The sequence below is a fragment of the Eretmochelys imbricata genome, chromosome 5 (assembly GCF_965152235.1).
Source record: "Eretmochelys imbricata isolate rEreImb1 chromosome 5, rEreImb1.hap1, whole genome shotgun sequence".
Classification (NCBI taxonomy): domain Eukaryota; kingdom Metazoa; phylum Chordata; order Testudines; family Cheloniidae; genus Eretmochelys; species Eretmochelys imbricata.
Window position 1 is genome coordinate 51,597,446 of NC_135576.1, and position 21,452 is coordinate 51,618,897.

The 21,452-nt window shown below is 40.2% G+C and overlaps 1 protein-coding gene across 2 annotated transcripts in view; it reads left to right on the forward strand.

Annotated features, from left to right (window-relative positions):
• The window catches only part of RASGRF2 (Ras protein specific guanine nucleotide releasing factor 2), a 205,917-nt gene that overhangs the window by 140,957 nt on the left and 43,508 nt on the right, over window positions 1-21,452 (forward strand). For both annotated transcript variants that reach the window (XM_077817129.1, XM_077817130.1), the window contains exon 18: window positions 5,707-5,813. In XM_077817129.1, the coding sequence (XP_077673255.1) occupies window positions 5,707-5,813 (107 nt within the window). The remainder of the gene's footprint in view (window positions 1-5,706; window positions 5,814-21,452) is intronic.

Consider the following 21,452-nt stretch of genomic DNA (forward strand, 5'->3'; position numbering starts at 1 on the left):
GCCTAAAAGATCTCTGTACTGCAAGTATTTAGGTAAAGTTACTTAGGGTATGTCCATCAATGGCTATTAGCCAGGATGTGCAGGGACAGTGTCCCTAGCCTTTTTAATTGCCAGAAGCAGGGAATGGGCAACAGGGGATGAATCACTTGATTACCTGTTCTGTTCATTCCCTCTGGGGCACCTGGCACTGTCAGAAGACAGAATACTGGGCTAGATGGACCTTTGGTCTGACCCAGTATGGTCGTTCTTATGTTTTTATGTGTACAATGCAATTAAAAACTGGCAGCTGGCCAGGGCCAGCTGGCTTGGGCTTGGGCTAAGGGGTTGTTTAATTGCAGTGTAGACTGTGGCTCATGCTGCAGCTGAAGCTCTGGGACTCTCACAGGGTCTTAGAGCCCAGGCTCCAAGTCAAGCCTGAACATCTACATTGCAATTAAAGAGCCCCTTAGCCCAAGTCCCACGAGCCTGAGTCAGCTGGCATAGGCCTGCTGTGGATGTTTAATTGCAGTGTAGACATACCCTTAGTTATCAAAGACCATTGGTAAGTTTTTGCACATGACTTGTATACATCAGATTTAGACTTTGTATCTAAGTTGTGATGTGACTTTAGTATGTGGCTTTATGGCCTGATTTCAAAGGTGCTGATCATCTCACGGCTCCCAGTTACTTTAATGGAGCTGTGGAATATTCAGCATTTCTGAAAATCAGATCACTAGTGTGTCTGCAAGAAAATGATCTCTAAAATCTTGTTTGTCAATCTGCATATTAAATTTTAAGACTCTGGGTAATGCATGGGAGTTTGCAAGAAGAGCAGTAACGTATAAATGGAACATATTCAAAGAAAGAAACCCAGCTTTTCCATTTATTTGCTTTTTAAAACAAAAGGCAGAATTGAGTACATGGAGTTTCAGTTTTTTCTTTGCTAACTTAGGGCACACCAAAGTAGACTACATAACAATACAGTGAAACATCAGATGTGGTCTAAGACGACTTAGATCAAGTATCGGGGGTAACAGTGTTAGTCTGTATCCACAAAAACAACAAGGAGTCCGGTGTCACCTTAAAGACGAACAGATTTATTTGGGCATAAGCTTTCGTGGGTAAAAAACCACTTCATGCATCTGAAGAAGTGTTTTTTTTTACCCACAAAAGCTTATGCCCAAATCTGTTCGTCTTTAAGGTGACACCAGATGTTTTGAATTTTTTTTCTAAGGTAGTGGGGTGTGTACATTTCTTGGGTGGTGACTCTTAGATGCTCCTGGAGTATAGCATTGAACTCAGCCATCAGCTCCACAATTTTAAGGAAGTTTCCATTGTTTGGCCCATACAGCTGATCTGAAGTGCCACACAGTGCTAGGTTTTGGGTAGCAAGCATTCTCACAATGGCCGTGAGCCTTGTCAGAACATTTTGCCAGTAAAGACACTCTGATGCAATCTTCTCTTGATGCTGATCATCTATGGTGGCCTTTAACCTTAGTCTCATCTCATTCCACCTATGGAATGCTTTCTGGTGATTTGCTGCCTTCTCATGGCATGCCAGATTTCTAGCCAGATTTTTCCAGTCCTTTGTTCCTGTGGAACCCAATGTGGCTGGAACAGTAGACTGGAAGAGTTTGCAACAAAAACAGTATGCAGCATTCTAGGTTTTTGAGTACATAAGCCATGGCCTCTTCACTTTGTCACCATTGGGTATTTCATGCCAGTAATGTGTTGGATGGAAACTTCTATTTTCATTGTCTTTGGGAAACATGAAGCTTTTCACTTGCTGTGGTCCATGCAGTACAAGGAAGTCCCTGAGACTACTGGTCAAGTGAGTCCACAGTCCTGGATCATCTAGACTTAAGGAACTAAACTCAGCAGCAGCTGTTTCTTGCGCCTCCACCACACTCTTCTCTGATCTACATTTTTCTTCAGGAATATGCATGGTTACATCCATTTGAGATGGAGATATGGATGCTGCAGTAGCTGCCAGGTCACCTGCACTCTGACTAGCTGGAAGATCAGGCATCTCCTCACCATTCACATCCTCACTGGGGCCGGAAGGCTCACCGTAAACATTTGTGTCTATGTATCTCAGGAGAGCTTCTTCCTGCTTAAATAGAAAAGCTTTCTTTTTCCTGAATGCTGCCTCAGAGGGGCATTTTGTTCTTTCACTCATGACTGCTGTTCTGTGCCAGCTATCGTGGCTCTCTTCACTCAGCTGAAGGGGACAAATAAGCAGGCTGGTAGCAGGGCCTGAGTGAGGGATGATATCGGCGTCTTAAGGGCCTAACTGGCTCCTACTACTTCAGTTGACTGCCTGTTCCCCTCAAGTGGGTTCAGGGAAGCAGCAGGAAGCTCCCTGAGAAGCTGGTATTAATCAGTCCAGGCTCCTGGGGGTGCTAGAAAGGTACGTAAGAGGCTCTGCCTCCTCTCTCTCTCCCTGCAGCTCCTGCTGCTTTGTTATTCCCTCACCTTTTCTGCCTGCCTGTTACGTCTCTTGTGCCCTCCTTCCTCCAGCATAGCACTCAACCATCTCTACATCTAGAACAGAGAGAATACATATGCACCAGCAGCAGACACAATTTTCTACTCTCTGGGTCCTAGTGGCGCCCCCCCCCACAGTCTGGCACCTGAGGCGGGCGCCTCAGTTCACCACGTGGTAAGGCCAGTCCTGAAAGTACAATAGAACCTCAGAGTTATGAACACCAGAGTTATGAACTGACGAGTTCACCACATACTTCATTTGGAACCAGAAGTACACAATCAGGAAGCAGCAGAGACCAAACAAACCAAAAAAAACCACCCTGCAAATATGGTACAGTACTGTTGAGTGTAAACTACTAAAAAAAAAAAAAATAGAGAACAGCATTTTTCTTCTGCATAGTAAAGTTTAAAAGCTGTATTAAGTCAATGTTCAGTTTTAAACTTTTGAAAGAACAACCATAACATTTTGTTCAGAGTTACCATCCTCCAGTCCCAAGGTGCTCATAACTCTGAGGTTCTACTGTACTGCCATGTGTGGATCGGAGGGAAGTTTACTCCTAGTCTGTGCAATAAACTAATTACTTTAAAATTTGATGAAAACATTTGTGTGAGGGAGGAGAGAGCAGTGGAGTTTGCACAAGAGGAGAGATCTTTGAAGGTTTTTTCTCTCCCCCCTATTCTTTTGCAGAAAAGTAGAAGTAGTCTCTGTAGGTTTCCTCTTGTTTTCCCTTCCAGCTCCCCTGAAATGGGATTACTATTCCCCTTAGCATTACTTTTGAAATAGTCTCTATAGGTTTAATTTTCATTGTGACTTTTAGTGCTACAATTTATAATATGTAAGCCTAATTGCTTCTTCAAGAGGTTAACTGTGAAAGGAAAAGACATTTAGCAGAGAAATGTTACCTAGGTTACCCTTTATTGGCTAAAGCCACTGAGATTTTGTTTGCTGTGCTGTTTATGGGCAATTAAACCCTTGAAAATGTTTTAATATGAAATTTCCTTTGATGTCGCATTTTAAATGCTAGCCACAGTATAATATGCCCCAATACAAAGAACCTGCCTGAAATGCATATCCCCAGTAAAACAAATTTGGGTTTGAAGTCTAATCTTTAGTATAAAATACAGGACCTAGTTGAAAGATCTACAACCTATCCTGAAGGATGACCCATCACTCTCTCAGATCTTGGGAGACAGGCCAGTCCTTGCTTACAGACAGCCCCCCAACCTGAAGCAAATACTCACCAGCAACCACACACCATACAACAGAACCACTAACCCAGGAACCTATCCTTGCAACAAAGCCCATTGCCAACTGTGCCCACATATCTATTCGGGGACACCATCATAGGGCCTAATCACATCAGCCACACTATCAGAGGCTTGTTCACCTGCACATCTACCAATGTGGTATATGCCATCATGTGCCAGCAATGCCCCTCTGCCATGTACATTGGTCAAACTGGACAGTCTCTATGTAAAAGAATACATGGACACAAATCAGATGTCAAGAATTATAACATTCAAAAACCAGTCGGAGAACACTTCAATCTCTTTGGTCACTCAATTACAGAGCTAAAAGTTGCAATTCTTCAACAAAAAATCTTCAGAAACAGACTCCAACAAGAGACTGCTGAATTGGAATTAATTTGCAAACTGGATACGATTAACTTAGGCTTGAATAAAGACTGGGAATGGATGGGTCATTACACAAAGTAAAACTATTTCTCCCATGCTTATTTTCTCTCCCCTCCCTCTCCCCCCCTCCCCCCCCCCACTATTCCTCAGATGTTCTTGTCAACTGCTGGAAATGGCCCACCTTGATTATCCCTACAAAAGGTTCTCTCCCTTGCTCTCCTGCTGGTAATAGCTCACCTTAAGTGATCACTCTGATTACAGTGTGTATGGTAACACCCACTGTTTCATGTTCTCTATGTATATAAATCTCCCCACCGTATCTTCCACTGAATGCATCTGATGAAGTGAGCTGTAGCTCATGGAAGCTTATGCTCAAATAAATGTTAGTCTATAAGGTACCACAAGTACTTCTTTTCTTTCTTTTTCAGTGCACTTTTCTAGAAATATAACAAGTTTTGGTTTGCCTTTAAAAGAAAACAAAAGCAGAACAAAACATTTGGAAGCATTCTCTCAACATACATTCAGTCCTTCTCACAAAGTACACAAGTTTTAATCTGTCCTTTCATTTGTAACAGCATAAGAGGCTTTAGCAGCTGTTTTTATTTAATTAAAAAAAATCTATTCAAAGTGCTAGTTATACAGGAGAAAGCATCAAGCACCAGGACTCAGTTGTGAGGGACATCAAAAGCAGTACAATCAAAGACTGAACGTAACAAACTTAGTTACAATTAGAATGGATAATGTGAACTTCCTAAATATACCTTCAAATCATTGAATACTTTCTAATTCAAGTACTTGAAACATAAAAATGTTCTGTTCATTAGCATACATAGTATATTATAATCAGGGCTACTAAAGAACTGCAGAAAGAAATTGTGGAGGAAATCTAAGGCAGTCATTTTCTAGTATGTTGCTGAAAATTTATATTAAGAAAATAGAGTAGGAAACGGACATCTTCACAACAGCTGTTGGGATATGATACAGTTGACAGACTAACTTGGAAATCAAGGAAGTGAAACTTAATGTGCAAACATATCTCCTCTTACTCCCCTTCCCACTTTCTAATCACACCAATTTTTAAAGAATGCCATGGAGGGCTTTCTTTATTGGCTGATATAGCCTGAACAGTACTGTCATGCTTTTATGAAAGGACATTTCTTCTGCAAACTTTTCTCCTCTACATTTTTGTCATTTTATTCCCCTATTTGTTCCTCACTTCCATTTTCTAAACGATATTCATCGTTCTTCCACAATCTTCCTGTCTGATTTTCTTTGTCCCATGTCATACATGCTCGCTTTCTCCTCCCCACCCACCATTTCTTGTCTTTTTAGGGGATTAAGGCAGACAACCATCTCTCAGCTTATTACTGAAAGCTAAGCACAGTAGGAAACTATTTAGCTATAGTAGGGAGGAATTCGCTCATGTGAATCCTGCAGTATTTCTATAGCCCAAATGATATTTGACGTATTCTGCATCTGCTCCTTTTCTTTCATTACACAGAAATATCTGTTGTGGTTTCACTTTACCAGCACTATTAATGTATTTTAAGGGTTTGTTTTAGCTACTTGTGCATTTGGTGTCATCATGGTAATTTTTTCCTACAGGATTTAACAACTCTGAACGAATGTGTGACAAAGAGTTCATAATACGCAGAGCAGCCACTAATCGTGTCCTGAATGTCCTGCGTCACTGGGTCTCCAAACATTCTCAGGTATTTTTCAGTTCCACTCTTACAGCTGAATTCTACCATGTACTCTCTTTCTGTGACTTGCAAATGGAAAGGGTCACGATTTTTTCTTCAGCCCAGTCATAGAATTCTTCAATTCTGGCTATAAAACGTTTGAGTAGTGCTGCTGTATAATAATGGTCAAATCTGAAGTCAAACGGCATGAGAAGATAGTGCCATAAAGATAATATAGACATCTAATGTATTGAAATAAATTATTGCATAAATGAAGAATCCTTCATACCATTTTGGAAAGCTGTTCTGATAACTTACCAGTTCAGGTACAAAATTATTCACCTTGTACAATTTTGCAAGGCTGCTTTACTATAATAAAGCATCTTGAAACAGACAAGGGAAAAGCCCTAGAAGAAATCTATATAACAGCTATCTTTACAATAATAATTAAAACTAGAAGTTTATTTTAGAAACATAGGCCTTACCATATCCATTATTCCATTTAGTCTGATATCTTGCCTGACAGTGTCTGGTGCTTTACAGCACCTGATGCTTCAGAGGAAGACAGATAAATCCCCATAATACTCTAATCCAGTCATGCAATGTTGTATAAAGTGTGTATTGTTAGTTTCCTGCCCCCCACATCCTGAAGTGTCTTGTCTGTTTTATTTACTTCAGACAATGTCTTAATAATGAACAAGGCTGGTTTTATCTTTTAGATAGTCAGTGCTCATATAGTAAACAGTTCTGGTTCAAATACGCTTATTGAAGGTACTGAAACTATTTGTTCATGAACATAGTCATGTGTTTGTGTATCGAATAGTTGCAGAGGTGCACCCCGATCCTGCAATATGCACAGACAGATTCCTGCACAACGCAAACTGTGCTAAATGAAAAAACAACCCGATTAACAGAATTTCATACATAGCACCAAAAACAGTGAGGAGTCCTTGTGGCACCTTAGACACTAACAAATTTATTTGGGCATAAAGATGCATGGAGTGAAAAATACAGTAAACAGGTATAAATATACAGCACATGAAAAGATGGGAGTTTCCTTACCAAGTGTGGGGTCAGTGCTAATGAGGCCAATTCAATTAGGGTGGATGTGGCCCATTCCCAACAGTCCCTTTTAAATATTCTATGGGCACATGAAACAAATGTTGGAGGGCTTTAGAAGATATGCAGCAAAATCCCAGCCATCATTCAATTTAAAAAAAACAAATAGTTAAATGAGAGAGAGAGGGGGGATCTCTATGGAAATGCATGAAGCATTTTTAAAAGTCCCAAATGGCACAGTACAGTCCGTGATTACTATGGACTATTTTGTCTGTATGGATTAAGAACATTTAATCTGCAGTTTATTTTATTGCACAACTGACCACAGCAGTCTCCTCTGTCAAAATCCATTTCTTTTTTTTCCCAGGCAAAAGGTTTAATTTAAAGTCTAAGATTGATAGAGAACATATCATTTAAAAACAATGCATAGATGGAAAATTTGGTGTTGGCCTTAGAAAGAAGGGAGCTGATGGAAGGATTCAGGCAGCCTTGAAGGCAAGGGACTCTGTGGAGCTCCTAGATTTTGGGGGAGAGATAGCACAATGATTTAAGCATTGGCCTGCTAAACCCAGGGCTGTGAGTTCAATCCCTGAGGGGGCCATTTAGGGATCTGGGGCAAAAATTGGGGATTGGTCCCGCTTCAAGCAGGGGGTTGGACTAGATGACCTCCTTGAAGTCCCTTCCAACCCTAACCTTCTATGATTCTGCAAGGCACTGGGGGAAAAGGGGAAACAGGCCACCCTAAGCTCAGCAGAGTCCTATGCCACCTTTGGTCTGACCTCTCTCTTTCATGCCCTGAAGAATTTGGGATTTTGAACAAAATACACACTGTTATTGACAGTCCTTACTAATCTCCATCCTTCCTCCCCTCATTAAATTGAACAACTCATACTGTGAAACTCCCTTGTAGTAATCACAAGCAATTTGAAGTGAAAAATCTTTTTCCTGACAAACATATGGGGAGTGAGGGGGTTAAAAGAAGGCTTATAATTGGTTGCAACCCCACGTATGGCTGTCTCCATAATCTTTACCTGAAAATGATACTCTATAATCCCCACTGCTGACCAAGAGTGAATACAATTCTAAACATTCCCTATTAAAATTCTGCTTTATGTACACACTGCCAGCTTTTATTTGTTCCACTAAATATTTATTTCAACTGTTTTAAAGGAAAGTTTTTCAAAATAGCTAAATGTTCACATGCCCTGTCCGATTTCATGTTTTAGCTTCAGATTCAAAGATCCAGAGACTTCTGGGGGCAAAGTTCCACTGTGCTGGCTAGCAAAGCGAGCATAGCATTTGTCAGAGAAAACAAAACAAAAAACCTAACTTGTTTAGAGAGCCACTGCTAGCAGCACCAGGGATGGAGCTGAGTCAATTCAAGCTGTTTCCTGTGCACTCCTTGCATATGCCCCCAACAACATCAGGATGTCACGGAGCTTCAGGGACCTCATGAGAGTATGGAACTCCAAGTTGAGACTGTGTTGCTGTTTGGGTGATAGGTTGTTGGTGGTAGAGGGGGTGGGAAAGTATGGTGACTGAACAGAGGATTAGGTGATGGGCAAGCCCTGCATCAAAGTGTCATCAAAACTGGGAACTGTGTATACTAATTGAGCACTGAACTTCATGTTGTCCTGCACCAGCAAGGGTCCACCACTGAACCAGGACCGCATCCAGAGCCTCCCAGACCAGATACACTGGGCACCCCAAGAAGAGTGGGAGGGATTATGTAGAAAAAGGGGGCTCATTGTCTGAGCGAATTGAGGGGGTACTTTACGTATTTTAGAAAGAACTAGTCCTAAGTAGAAGGGGTAAAACAAACAAAATAAAGATTTAAAAAGACAGTCCAGAGACACACTTTTCTGGAGGAGCCGGGGACAAATGTTAAGGGCGTACTGAGTGTTGTGGTTTGAGTCAAACAAGGTAAAATGATTCAGAACCATCAAGTTGTGCACATTATTCGTTTATGTAAATATTACTTTATTATTGTTACCTTTGTCCTCCTTTCCCCATTGCCTCCTATTGTTTGTTACATTCACATGTTGCAATTTGTCTTTAGATTATAAACTCTTCAGGGACAGGGACCATCTCTGCCTATGTTTGTACAGCACCTAGCACAAAAGGCCTCAGGCAGGATCAGTGCCCCATTGGGTGCTACCATAATATAAATAAATGGCAACAATAATAATAATTAACAGATGTGTCAAATATCAGCATGGAAAATTTCAGCCCAAATAGTTAGTTTGGTAAAGTTATAAGCAACTGAAAAAGATCTTAGAATGGGAAATGTTGGGCAACCGCAATTACAGGTGGTGCTATCAGCCCCACCTATCATTCTCTACCACTTTGTGTTTTTATTTGTATATAGGTTTTATCGCATTTTCTGAATTTTATTTGTAAGTAAATATATTCTAATCCTTCAACAGCTCCTTCTCCTTCCCCTGGCCAGCCCTCAAAACAGTGTGCGTGTGTGGGGGCGGCAGATAAAAAATCTTTCTGTGTATCACAAGCAGTTAGAATTTTTGGAAACAAACTTGATAGTTTGGCCATGCTAGTGGATGCACCAAGTTCTCATTGGTTACTTGTTAGACCATTTGAGGTCTAAATGGCTGGGACTATAAGGAATTTTAAGAGTCTATTATTATTACTGTGTATCATGGTAGCACCGAGGGGCCCCAGTCCCATTGTGCTAGGCAATGAACAAGGATATAATGAAGTTTCCCTGCTCCAGAGAACCTTAAACTGGTGCTACTAGCTTTTTAGCAAGTAGCACCAATTGGATCCCTACTGTAGACCAGGTTCCAGCAATCTCACCATTATGTTAATTAAAAGCGTGGCGGTAAAAATGATGAAAGGTGTCAGAACCTACACTAGCATTCCTACCAGTGTAGCAGAATCAGTGAAATCTTTATCCTACAGTTCAAGAGCATAGACAGTCACTAAGGCACATAGACAGCCTTATGTCTACACAGGGATACAAATCCTGGGGCTGGTCCAGGTCAGCTGACCCGGGCTCATGGAGCTCACCTCCAGAGCTGAAATTGCTGTGTAGATGTTCAGGCTTGGGATGGAGCCCGAGCTCTAGGATCCTGCAATTTTTAGCTTTGCAGCCCAAGCCCCATGAATCCAAGTCAGCTGATCTGTGCCAGCCGTGGCCATGCCATTGGTCTTTTATCCCTGTGTAGACATACCCTATGAGCAAAGACTGTCAACCCCTTGAACACTTTCTTTGCTCTTTAACCTAAGCTACATTTGTTTTTTAAAAATAAAACCAACTTCTGAAGTAAGTGTTTAGGCTGACTTTCTGCCTTGAGCCAATATTATACCACAAACTTCATCAACTTAGTAATAAGCCCATAGTAATAAGGGTTTGTCTCATTTAGTTTAACAGCTCTTTAACAAATATATAATCAGAGATTGCTAAAAAGAGACTATTTACCTCACATGCACATTGTTCAAAATCTCTGCCCTTCATTAAAATAGCAAAGATTAATTTTTTTGAGTTAATCATGTGAGTTAACTGATTAATCGACAGCCCTAAAAAAAAAGGAAAAAAGCGATCGCGCTTAATCGCACCGTTTAAACAATAGAATACCAATTGAAATGTATTACATTTTTGGATGTTTTTTCTAAATTTTTAAATATATTGATTTCAATTACAACACAGTATGCAACGTGTACAGTGCTCACTTTATATTACCTTTTATTATAAATATTTGCACTGTAAAAATGGCAAACAAAAGAAATAGTATTTTTCAATTCACCTCATAGAAGTACTGTCGTGCAATAGCTTTATTGTGTAAGTGCAACTTACAAATGTAGCTTGTTTTGTTTTTGAGTGCAAGTTTGTTTGCATTTACAGGAGATAATGCTGCCTGCTTCTTGTTTACAATGTCACCTGAAAGTGAGAACAGACATTTGCATGGCACTTTTGTAGCTGGCACTGCAAGGTATTTACGTGCCAGTTATGTTAAACATTCATATGCCCCTTCATGCTTTGGCCACCATTCCAGAGGACATGTGTCCATGCTGATGATGCTCATTTAAAAAATAATGCATTACTTTCATTTGTGACTGAACTCCTTGGGGGAGAATTGTATGTCTCCTGCTCTGTTTCACCTGCATTCTGCCATATAGTTCATGTTATAGCAGTCTCAGATGATGATGACGACCCAGCACATGTTCTTCATTTTAAGAACACGTTCACTGCAGATTTGTAGGGTGACCAGATATCAGGACTGTCCCATTAAAATCGGGATATCTGGGACTTCTTTTTTATATGGGCTCCTATTACCCTCTACCCCCTGTCTCGATTTTTCACACTTGCTATCTGGTCACCCTACAGATTTGACAAAACACAAAGAAGGTTCCAATGTGAGATTTCTAAAGATAGCTGCATCACTCGACCCAAGGTTTTAGAATCTGAAATGCCCTCCAAAAGCTGAGAGGGATGAGGGGTAGAGCAGGCTTCACAAGTCTTAAATGAGCAACACTCAGATGTGGAAACTACAGAACCCAAACCACCAAAAAAAGAGAGCCAACCTTTCTTCTGGTGGCATCTGACTCAGATGATGAAAATGAACATGTATCGGTCCACACTGCTTTGGATGGTTATTGAGCAGAACCCGTTATCAGCATGGACGCATGTCCTCTGGAACAGTGGTTGAAGTATGAAGGGACATATGAATCTTTCATGCATCTGGCACATAATATCTTGCAATACCAGCTACAATAATGTCATGCAAACACTTGTTCTCACTTTCAGGTGACATTGTAAACAAGAAGCGGGCAGCATTATCTCCTGCAAATGTAAACAAACTTGTTTGTCTGAGCGATTGGCTGAACAAGAAGTAGGACAGAGTGGATTTATAGGCTCTAAAGATTAGCATTGTTTTGAATGCAGTTATTTTTTGTGCATAATTCTACACTTGTAAGTTCAACTTTCATGGTAAAGATATTGCACTACAGTACTTGTATTAGGTGAATTGAAAAAATACTATTTCTGGTTTTTTACAGTGCAAATATTTGTGATAAAAACAAATATAAAGTGAGCACCATACACTTTGTATTCTGTGCTGTAATTGAAATATATTTTAAAATGTAGAAAATATCCAAAACACTTTAAATAAATGGTATTCTATTATTAACAGTGCGATTAATAGCAATTAGTTTGTTTAATCACTTGACAGCCCTGCCTTTTATTAAGAGGTTATGTGCGAAGATGTTATGGCTTACTATTCTAAACATCAATATTTATAATGTATTGCATTTTGACTACTCTGAAAAAAAGAAATGACAGTTAATGAGTATACAGATTCAACATATAAAAGAAAAATATATTTAATTAACAAAGCATCCCATTAAAGATGATGGGTAAGTACTAGTATTTCCATTGGATAGATAGAGAAAATAAGCCACAAAGGTTAAGTGACTTTCCCAAGGCCATGCAAAGAATCAGTGGCAGGGTCATAATTAGAACAAAAAATGGCTCTCAGTCCTTTGCTTATTCCAGTAGAACTTACTGCTTTAAATGTTATTAGGCATTTACCACTACACATACCACCCCTTGTGATCAGTGCTCTTTATAAATTCTACAAACAGACCCAGAATAACACAAGAGTTGAGATCTTTACTAAGGAAACAATGAAGAAAAAAAATCTTCAAAATCTTGCTCTCCTGTTAAATATTTCTGACATCCCAAATTGTCTCTCTGTGATCTTAAAGAAATGGGAATAGAATATAATGAGGCACTTAAACCAACTCTTTCAGATCCCAGACTTGGAGTCATTCAAGAAAATACAAACTCATTTTTTTTATAACTATCCCTATTTACAACACATCTGCTTAAACTGATAGCAAGCAACATGTAACTTGGAGGATGTAGTAGTAATCTGCAAATAGATGGCTAGAAGGGACTCGTGTAACTTGATATAGCAATAAATGATGCTGAAATAGGTAAGTTAGTACATTTAAAACTAAAATGGATGTTATATTTAACGAGGCAGCATCTAGACATGCCAACTAATATCAGAGCAGCCTTGTGCTAGGTGCTGTACATACTGTGACAGGGTCGGGCCAACTGGCTAGGGGAGAGTAATAGAACGCAGATATATTAGCCACAGGTTAAGTAGGTCCCTTTTCCCTGGGTAAGGTAACAGGGAAGGTTCCAGAACAATCAGGAACTTTCTGGAGACAATTAAGTCAGGCTGATTAGAACACCTGCAGCCAATCAAGAAGCTGTTAGACTCAAGGCAGGCTAATTAGGGCACCTGGGTTTAAAAAGGAGCTCACTTCAGTTTGTGGTGCACATGTAAGGAGCTGGGAGCAAGAGGCGCTAGGAGCTGAGAGTGAGAACGCATACGGTTGGAGGACTGAGGAGTACAAGCATTATCAGACACCAGGAAGAAGGTCCTATGATGAGGCTAAAGAAGGTGTTCGGAGGAGGCCATGGGGAAGTAGCCCACGGAGTTGTAGCTGTCGCACAGCTGTTCCAGGAGGCATTCTAGACAGCTGCATTCCACAGGGCCCTGGGCTGCAACCCAGAGTAGAGGGTGGGCCCGGGTTCCCCCCAAACCTCTCAACTCCTGGTCAGACACAGGAGGAGTTGGCCTGGACTGTGGGTTCACGAAAACGGCCAAACTGAGGGCTGCTGTGAAGCTCCAAGGCAAGCAAATCCGCCAATAAGCGCAAGACCCACCAAGGTAGAGGAGGAACTTTGTCACAATACATATAGAAAGAAAGAGTTTCTGTACTGAAGAGCTTACAGGGTAGACAAGTCAGAAAAAGTTTGATTGAAAGGAAGTATTAACCTCTCTCCATCTCAATTCCTCATGTGTAAAATGAAGGTTAGTGTCTGCACAGTGTATAGTACAATAGGTTCCTGGTTTGAGTCCTTGAGCTCTATTGCAGTACAAATAAATGTTAATAGACTTGCTCAGGGACTCACAGGTAGTCTGTAACAAAGACAGGCATTGAATCCAGATCTCCTGACTTCCAGCCCAGTACTTTAACACCAGCATCCTTCTTTTTAAAGCTTTAATAGAGAATAGCAGCTACGCAGATAGGATTAAAAATGTCCACGTCAGCTATTTTCCACTGAAATTCTGTCCACAATGTTATCATACATTTCTTTTATACTCCAGTAATCACCAATGAAACTAACTCAAACAGCCCCAACCTCTGGTAGAGAGGATATGGGCAAATGACCACAGAACCAAATGTTTTCATCATGTATACATTTAAATTTAGTGGAAAAAAATCCATATACATTGATAAAAATCTGTTATATCTGCAGAACTGGAATTAGTTTGCAAACTGGACACCATCAGATTAATTTCCCCAATACTAATTTCCCCCTACTGTTACGCATACCTTCTTGTCAACTGCCTGAAATGGGCCACTCTCATGATCACTTCAAAAGTTTTTTCCTCCCTTGACATCCTGCTGTTACTTGATTTGTCTCATTAGACTGACCTCACACTTGGTAAGGCAATTCACATCTTTTCATGTATTTATACCCGCTCCTGTATTTTCCACTCCATGCATCTGATGAAGTGGGTTCTAGCCCACGAAAGCTTATGCCCAAATTAATTTATTAGTCTCTAGGGTGCTACAAGGACTCCTCATTATATTTTGGGTGTTATTCTCTCAATATTCTCTTTGGAACACCAAAGAATTTTTCTTGTTCAGAACATTAACACCAGTCAAAGAAATATAGCACTATATTACAATGCATGAAAGAAATCCCTACACTTGAGATTTAATTGGAAATCACTCATGATATACATGATATGGAACAAATCACAGCTCTAATCAGACATTCGCAAGATCGGTTCAAAGAGAGCTGTATATTAGCTGATACTATATTTACTTTCCAACATATAAGAAGTAGAGGCAAACAATGAAGAACATATAAGTAGTAGAGGCAAAAAAAATCACAGTGCACTGCACTGAAAAGAATATGATCTTTTCATCTATATTGATATCCATACAAAATGACTCTCTCCCAATTGTCCACCTACCTACTTCCACCAAGCATAATTTCTGCAACATCTGCTTGTGTGGTTACTCATACATAAAAATGCTGCTACAAACACTTATGGAAATACTGGCATATAAACGTTTAATCATTTCTTGCATGGATAAAACAATATTACACCATAATACACATTTCAAACTATATCAAATCTATGTGAAAATATATTACTCTGAGTACCTATGTATCTCTAAATGCCTTTGAAAACACAAATACTATATTAAAAATAAGAGAGGAAAGTGTAAGAGAGGGAGTCACCAGAGAGAGGAAATTATTTTCAAACTCTGTACAGTGTATTTTCAAAGTAGAAACTATAGCTTGGTGTCCCTGGTCCTTCATTGCCTTTTTTCTCAGGAGTAAAGTTTGATTCGCCAGTATTCCAGTGCAGTAGAGTCTTTAAAGTGTGAGGTCTTTGGCACAGGATAGGTACTGCACACTGCAGCAACTCAGCTTTGTGTGTTGTTTCCTCACATGATTAGGGACAGAGGAAAGATACAGACAAAGCAGAAATGACTGACTGATTTGTGCCAAAAAGCAATATGGGATAAGAACTGCTATGGGAAGGCCAGCAAAGAGTTATTGTCTAGCTGAGGGAGCATTATATGTTGGGAACAATGTTGCGCAGCCCTGAAACAGCCATAGCTCAGAGCCTTAATTTGTAATAACAGCACAGCCCATAAGCCAAAGACTGTTTGGGCACCACTGCTTTAGATAGATTCAGTAAAGGCTTATAAGATTGCCAAAGTGACAAAACCATTTAAGCATTAAGACACTGTCAAATCTACAGCTCTTCCAAGAACAACTAAATCAAATGTTAAAGGTGCTTACCTCAGATGCTATGATCACACAGTACACTTGAAACATTATTTTCATTGGTAGTAAAGGATGGATTTTATTCTCTTAAAGGAGGACCATACACAAAATGTTCTGACGTTTACCAGTTTAAAGACTCTGCTTTAGTGTGTTTTGGTGACTAACTGTAGATTGGACTTTGTCTTACTACTGCCATGTGCACTCCTCACAGAATACATAACTGCTCCCCTGACAGAGGCTCTGCTCTGAGCATGCTCCTCCTGTTGTTGCCCCTTTGAAACACCCATTGCCATATATACTGCCCTCATGAGTCACCCTCAACACTCCAATAGGTGCTGCTCTCCTGTGAGACACTAACGGGAGGCCTCTTTGCCCAATTTTTCTATCACATTGTTCTCCTCTACTAAAGGAAACAAAAAAAAGAGAAAAAAGGGCTCAGGTGGCTCATCTAATCAATTAATGTACTTATTCAGCCCCCGTCAGGATAAAATGAGAGAGCCTCCCATGTATTGATCTGGACACTGTGGCAAATGAGGACAAACACAGCAATGCTTAAGCAGCAGGCTGCAACTTAATAAATTTAACACAGTGGAGGTGCTACCCATGCTGTCATCCATACTTTCACATACCAGGCATTATAAATGGTTCCAATGCAGAGGTTACAGGGCTCCTACCATATAACCAATAACTCAGGATAAACTGTCTAAGCCTTAGCTCACTGATCTGAGTCCTGTTTCTCCCCCTCCCCACTGAGGGGGTCTCATATCTCTCATCCTTTTAACTACACTGAAAACCAGCTACATGTGGTGATGAACTATCCTCCTTATCAAGTACTACCACTAATTACTAAATTGATTCCTATTTAACTTAACTATGCATCCAGGATGCCATGAGAGAGGCAAATAACTCCAAAGGCTTATGCCAACTTGGCCCCTGAGAAGAAAAAAGTCCTTCCTGGCCTCAAAACAGCTCTGAAGCTACCAGTACAGGGTAGGGGGTGGCACTGCTGAACAGAATGAGAGGAGTCTTCACAACCCAGACTAGGGTTTAATTTAATACAAGAGGAGGGCAAAGGAACAATTAGTTTCCTCCCCACCAATGAGAGACTCTGGAAGGGAAGTGGCCACTCCTGTATCCCTGCAGCGTATGCTTTCCTCCCCTGTTCAACGGGGGTTGTCCCAGTCACCACTGGCCCCATCAAGTGCCCCATCCGTTGAGATGGGTGGTGTCACTTGAAGGTAGAAATAACAAAAACAAGTTCTCTGTTTCTTTCCCCCTCTTGCCTCCTTCCCATTCTGTAGGAGAACTAGCTTGTTTAGGTTATGGATATGTGCATTTATGTGCATATGTATGAACTTTTCTCCCCACGCGCACGGAGAAAGGAAAGGAATTGGGGTGAGTCTTCACTAACCTAATCCTACCCTCTTCCTCCTGATAAAGACAAGCAGCAAAAGGGTGGCCTTTTACAGCTGATTTTCACTGTCATCAGAGCAGCTGGGTGGGAACCACCCCATATAGCCTGATCATTCTCCCTAGAAAGATATATTAAAGGCCTCTGTTTATGACACTTCCCCCTGCATAACATGAACCTCTTTTGCTAGAAGTCTGTGAGCCCCATTTTGAATTAAACCTAAGTAACCTGAAAAATATTTTATTTCATGTGAAATAAGAACAGACAAGAAAATACTTGTATTACACGTTTTCTTTTTTTGAGTAGATGGAAGAACTCTACTCCAGAAGGAGTGCTCAGTGTTGCAATGTATAAATAGCTCTAACTGAGTGCATAACAATAGCTCTGTCTTTGTGCTGTGAGTGAGGTGCCCGTTAGGAGCTTACTTCTTTATGCATGATCGGCTCCCTAAAATTATAATAATTATAATGATTTCTATTGCTGTAATGCCCAAAATATGTTAGGGGCTGTACAAACCAAAGAGTATGCAGTTCCTTCCCAGAAGTGTTTATAATTTAAATAAACCGTACAGACGGACAAATGTACATGTGAAATGTCTGAGGCGATGTTAGATACACATCTGAGTCATTAACTTTTTTCTCCCTAGCCTTGACCATCCCATCCCTCTTCTCCTTTGCCCAAGTCCTCCTCTGTCCAAGAGCTTGTTCCCATTGTGGCCACCTTCCACCGCATGGTATAGCTTCAGTGTTAGCATAGGAGCCTGGGAAGGAAAAAGGCGGCCATGTTAATGAGGGTGTCAGCAGCTGGGGGACCCTCTCATGGCCTCCCCTGCCATCGCTTGCAGCTCCTGGATGGGGATTGGATGGTCTTTCCTCTACTGGGTTCTGATATGAGTTAGCTTTATAAAGTATCTTGTAAACCACTAAACTGTATCAAAACTAATGTCATGGGTGTTTTAAAAAAGCTTTTTTAAAACTCTGTTATCTAAACACAGACAATATCATTAAATCTAAAATGTGATCTTGTGTGCAGAACTCCTGAAAGCAGAGTCATTGTAAAATAAGCAATTATGGTTGTTCAGTGACAATGTGAATTAAAAAAGCAGTTTTGTTATTTTGAAACCGAAGGATTAAATAATGACTAGGAAAGGATTCTTCATTATTTTTTAAAACTTCAGTGATACGTCGTCAGAACTGCACATTAATTCTCAGTGAAAGTATATTGGATTGGTAACACTATAACTGCTGCCCTTTTTAGAAGGGGGGGGGGAAGCTAACTACTGTCTCCTGTTGATCACAAGACATAGACACAAGTTTGGCAAAAACATCCAGACAAATAATGTGACATCTTATTTTTGACAAACTGAGCAAGAGAATCAAATCTATGTTGGCATTAATTTTTGGGTGAAAGGTAAATTATTTATGTTTTTAGCTTGTTTAAAAAAAAAGCATTGTATCCTTCTTTTCATTCTCTCTCCCCCACTTCCTCCTCATTTTCCTTGTTTTTGTGGGGAGAGGGATAGCTCAGTGGTTTGAGCATTGGCCCAGGGTTGTGAGTTCAATCCTTGAGGGGGCCATTTAGGGATCTAGGGCAAAAATTGGGGATTGGTCCTGCTTTGAGCAGAGGGTTGGACTAGATGCCCTCCTGAGGTCCCTTCCAACCCTGATAGTCTATGATTCCCTTCTGTCTGTTCTGAAGCACCTCCTGTAAGTGAACAAAGCTCTTCTGCTAGAATAACTGCAGAATGTTTGTGTCTACACTTTGCTTCCAAACTGAACTGAGAGAAACAGTGTAGGAGTCTACCATTGTAAACAAGTAAAACACAAATACTGTGACAGTTACTTTGGGGTCAAGACTCAAGAACCTTGCTGGCTTACGGGGAAAGGAGAGGGCTTGTGAAAATAAAACTCCGACTGAGGGAGGGAAAATGAATCAAAGCAAATGAAGTCTATAGATGCTTTTAATAGGCTAATAAACAGTTCCACCGCCTCATTTTCTTTGCTTTATGGTCCTATTTTCTTCTTTCATCTAAACATTATAAGCTATAAATTGGAGTTTTATCTGCCTCTGCTGAAGGGAGTAAGAAGCTGAAACAGTGTCCTTATTGCTGGCAATGTTTGAAAAACTCCCAGCCAGTCAGAAGTGATGTATTGTATTTGCCTATCAGAGCAAGATTTGCCTATATTGAGAAATAGTCACAGAGGCTGAGCTTCCCAAAGGAGCCAAATACAGTTATATTCTCTACTTATATTAAATTCCATTAGGAATTGTGTGCCTATACCCTTAACCTCCTTTGAGGATCGCAACTAGAATGATTTTGCAAATCCCTGCCCTCTGATTAGCTGAAGATGGGTGTCTGCTAATCACATTCAGTTGTGGAATTGCCACAAGCCGTGGGCAGCTGCGCAGGGATTGAATTGGTCTCTGGTTCCTCTCTTGTTCCAGACCTTTACCTGGTGCAAGTTGCTTCCCCCTTTGTAGCTCAGTTCAAGTGAATATTCAGTATAGGGATTTGTATACTATAGTCTTGATGATTATGAAAATCAGACACTTGTGACCAAAGTACAAGGAATTGAATAATTGAGGAAATGGTCACAGTTATGTATCAATAATTATAGTGCATACCTACACTTTGATTTTCTGAGACAATTCTATTTCAGTACAATACATAATAATATTAATATGTATCTTCAACCTGCTGTTAATGTTTAAAGGCCTAATGTATACTATGGCTGACAGAATCTTAGAGACACAAGGTGGTTGAGGTAATATCTTTTATTGGACCAGCTTCTGTTGGTGAGAGAGACAAGCATTCGAGCTACATGGAGCTCTTCCTTAGGACCTTTTGCCAACAACAATGTGAAACTTTGTGGGGTTGCCTGGTTCTCGCCCTCTCTTATAAATAAACATTCCAATGAATTATTGGTCATGTAGTGGGAGAATTCTAAGTATTTGCATAATTACATACTGCGTATAGCATATGTATTTGTATAAAATATTAAGGTACTTGATTGAAGCAAAAGATTGCAGAAGTGTAAGGGTTTGATCTCCTATGACCCTTCAGGAAATGTGAGTTACCCTCAGAATGCTAGCCAAGCATACAGTCAGTCAAATTAATTAGAGGTATACTTCACTCACTTCTGCTGGAGTCTGACAGGTCCCGCTTCAGTGGGTTCTTTTTGTATTTCAGTTAAACATTCTAACCCACAGAATTTAGAGGCAGAAATGTCACATTTCTTATCAGTTCTGAAAACTTTAATCTGACAATACCTAGTGACTAGATTCTTCTTTCAAAGTTTTAGAATACTATAGAATGCCTAGAAATTAAAAAAAATTGTATGATGCGCCATGGGAATTATTTAGTCATTTTATTTACATAGCTTGTACTTTTAAATTAATTATAGTCAATTAGGGAGACAGACTAAAACTAATGTTATAAAAGCAGGACTGGCATTCTCCCCAAAAGATGGTACCTGCTTTGCGCTTGAAACAAGAGGAAAAGCAAAGTGATTCTTGTTTGTTTGTTTGTTTAAGTAAGCCTAGGAGAGGTCATAGCTACATTTCCCTCTATGGCTAATTATTGTTTCTGTTACCTCTCCCTTCTCCATCCATAATTGTTTCAGTTTAAGTTAACTTATCAGGATTTGCCCCATCACAGGGATTATGATCAAAATATGCTTTTTAAAATTTTCTTTTACATTGGAAAATTAAATTTTCTTTTAGTATACCACATCACAAGTGCACCTCCACTCAGTTCTGTTCCATCAGTTAATTGGGCCAAATTCTGCTTTAAGACACCGGTGTAAATTTAGAGTAACTCTAATGATTTCATATAAATTACTTTGGATTTATATTGGTGTTAATGAGAGCAGAATTTGGCCCAACTATATTCATAAATCACATGGCGAAATCTGTCCATTTGAAATTTGCCTCCTTCATTTGAAAATATGTGTGGATCTCTGCAGACTGCATGATTCTGCTCTTTGATATTTCATGCAACTAACTGACTGTGACCGGGATTTTCTGATTTGTACTTCTCTGAAGCATGACCAGCCATGGTCTCAGCCTCACCCTGGTAGCACTAGCTTTTCTAGTGCCTGTGCTATTCTGCTATTTTGAGCTGGCTCCTGCACAGGAGCCCGAGGGAGGGAAGTCTTCATGTGCTCTCTCCACCCCTCTATGTGCACCCACACAGAGCCAGCCACAGACAGACTGTAGTTTTACCTGCAAATGCTTCTCACTCTGTTCTAATCTGGTATTTTTAATCCTCCACTTTGCTTTCCTTCTCCCTACTCTGTTAAAACTCTTTCTCCATCTCCCTCCCAAATGCTCTCCCCGTTTCTCTGAAATT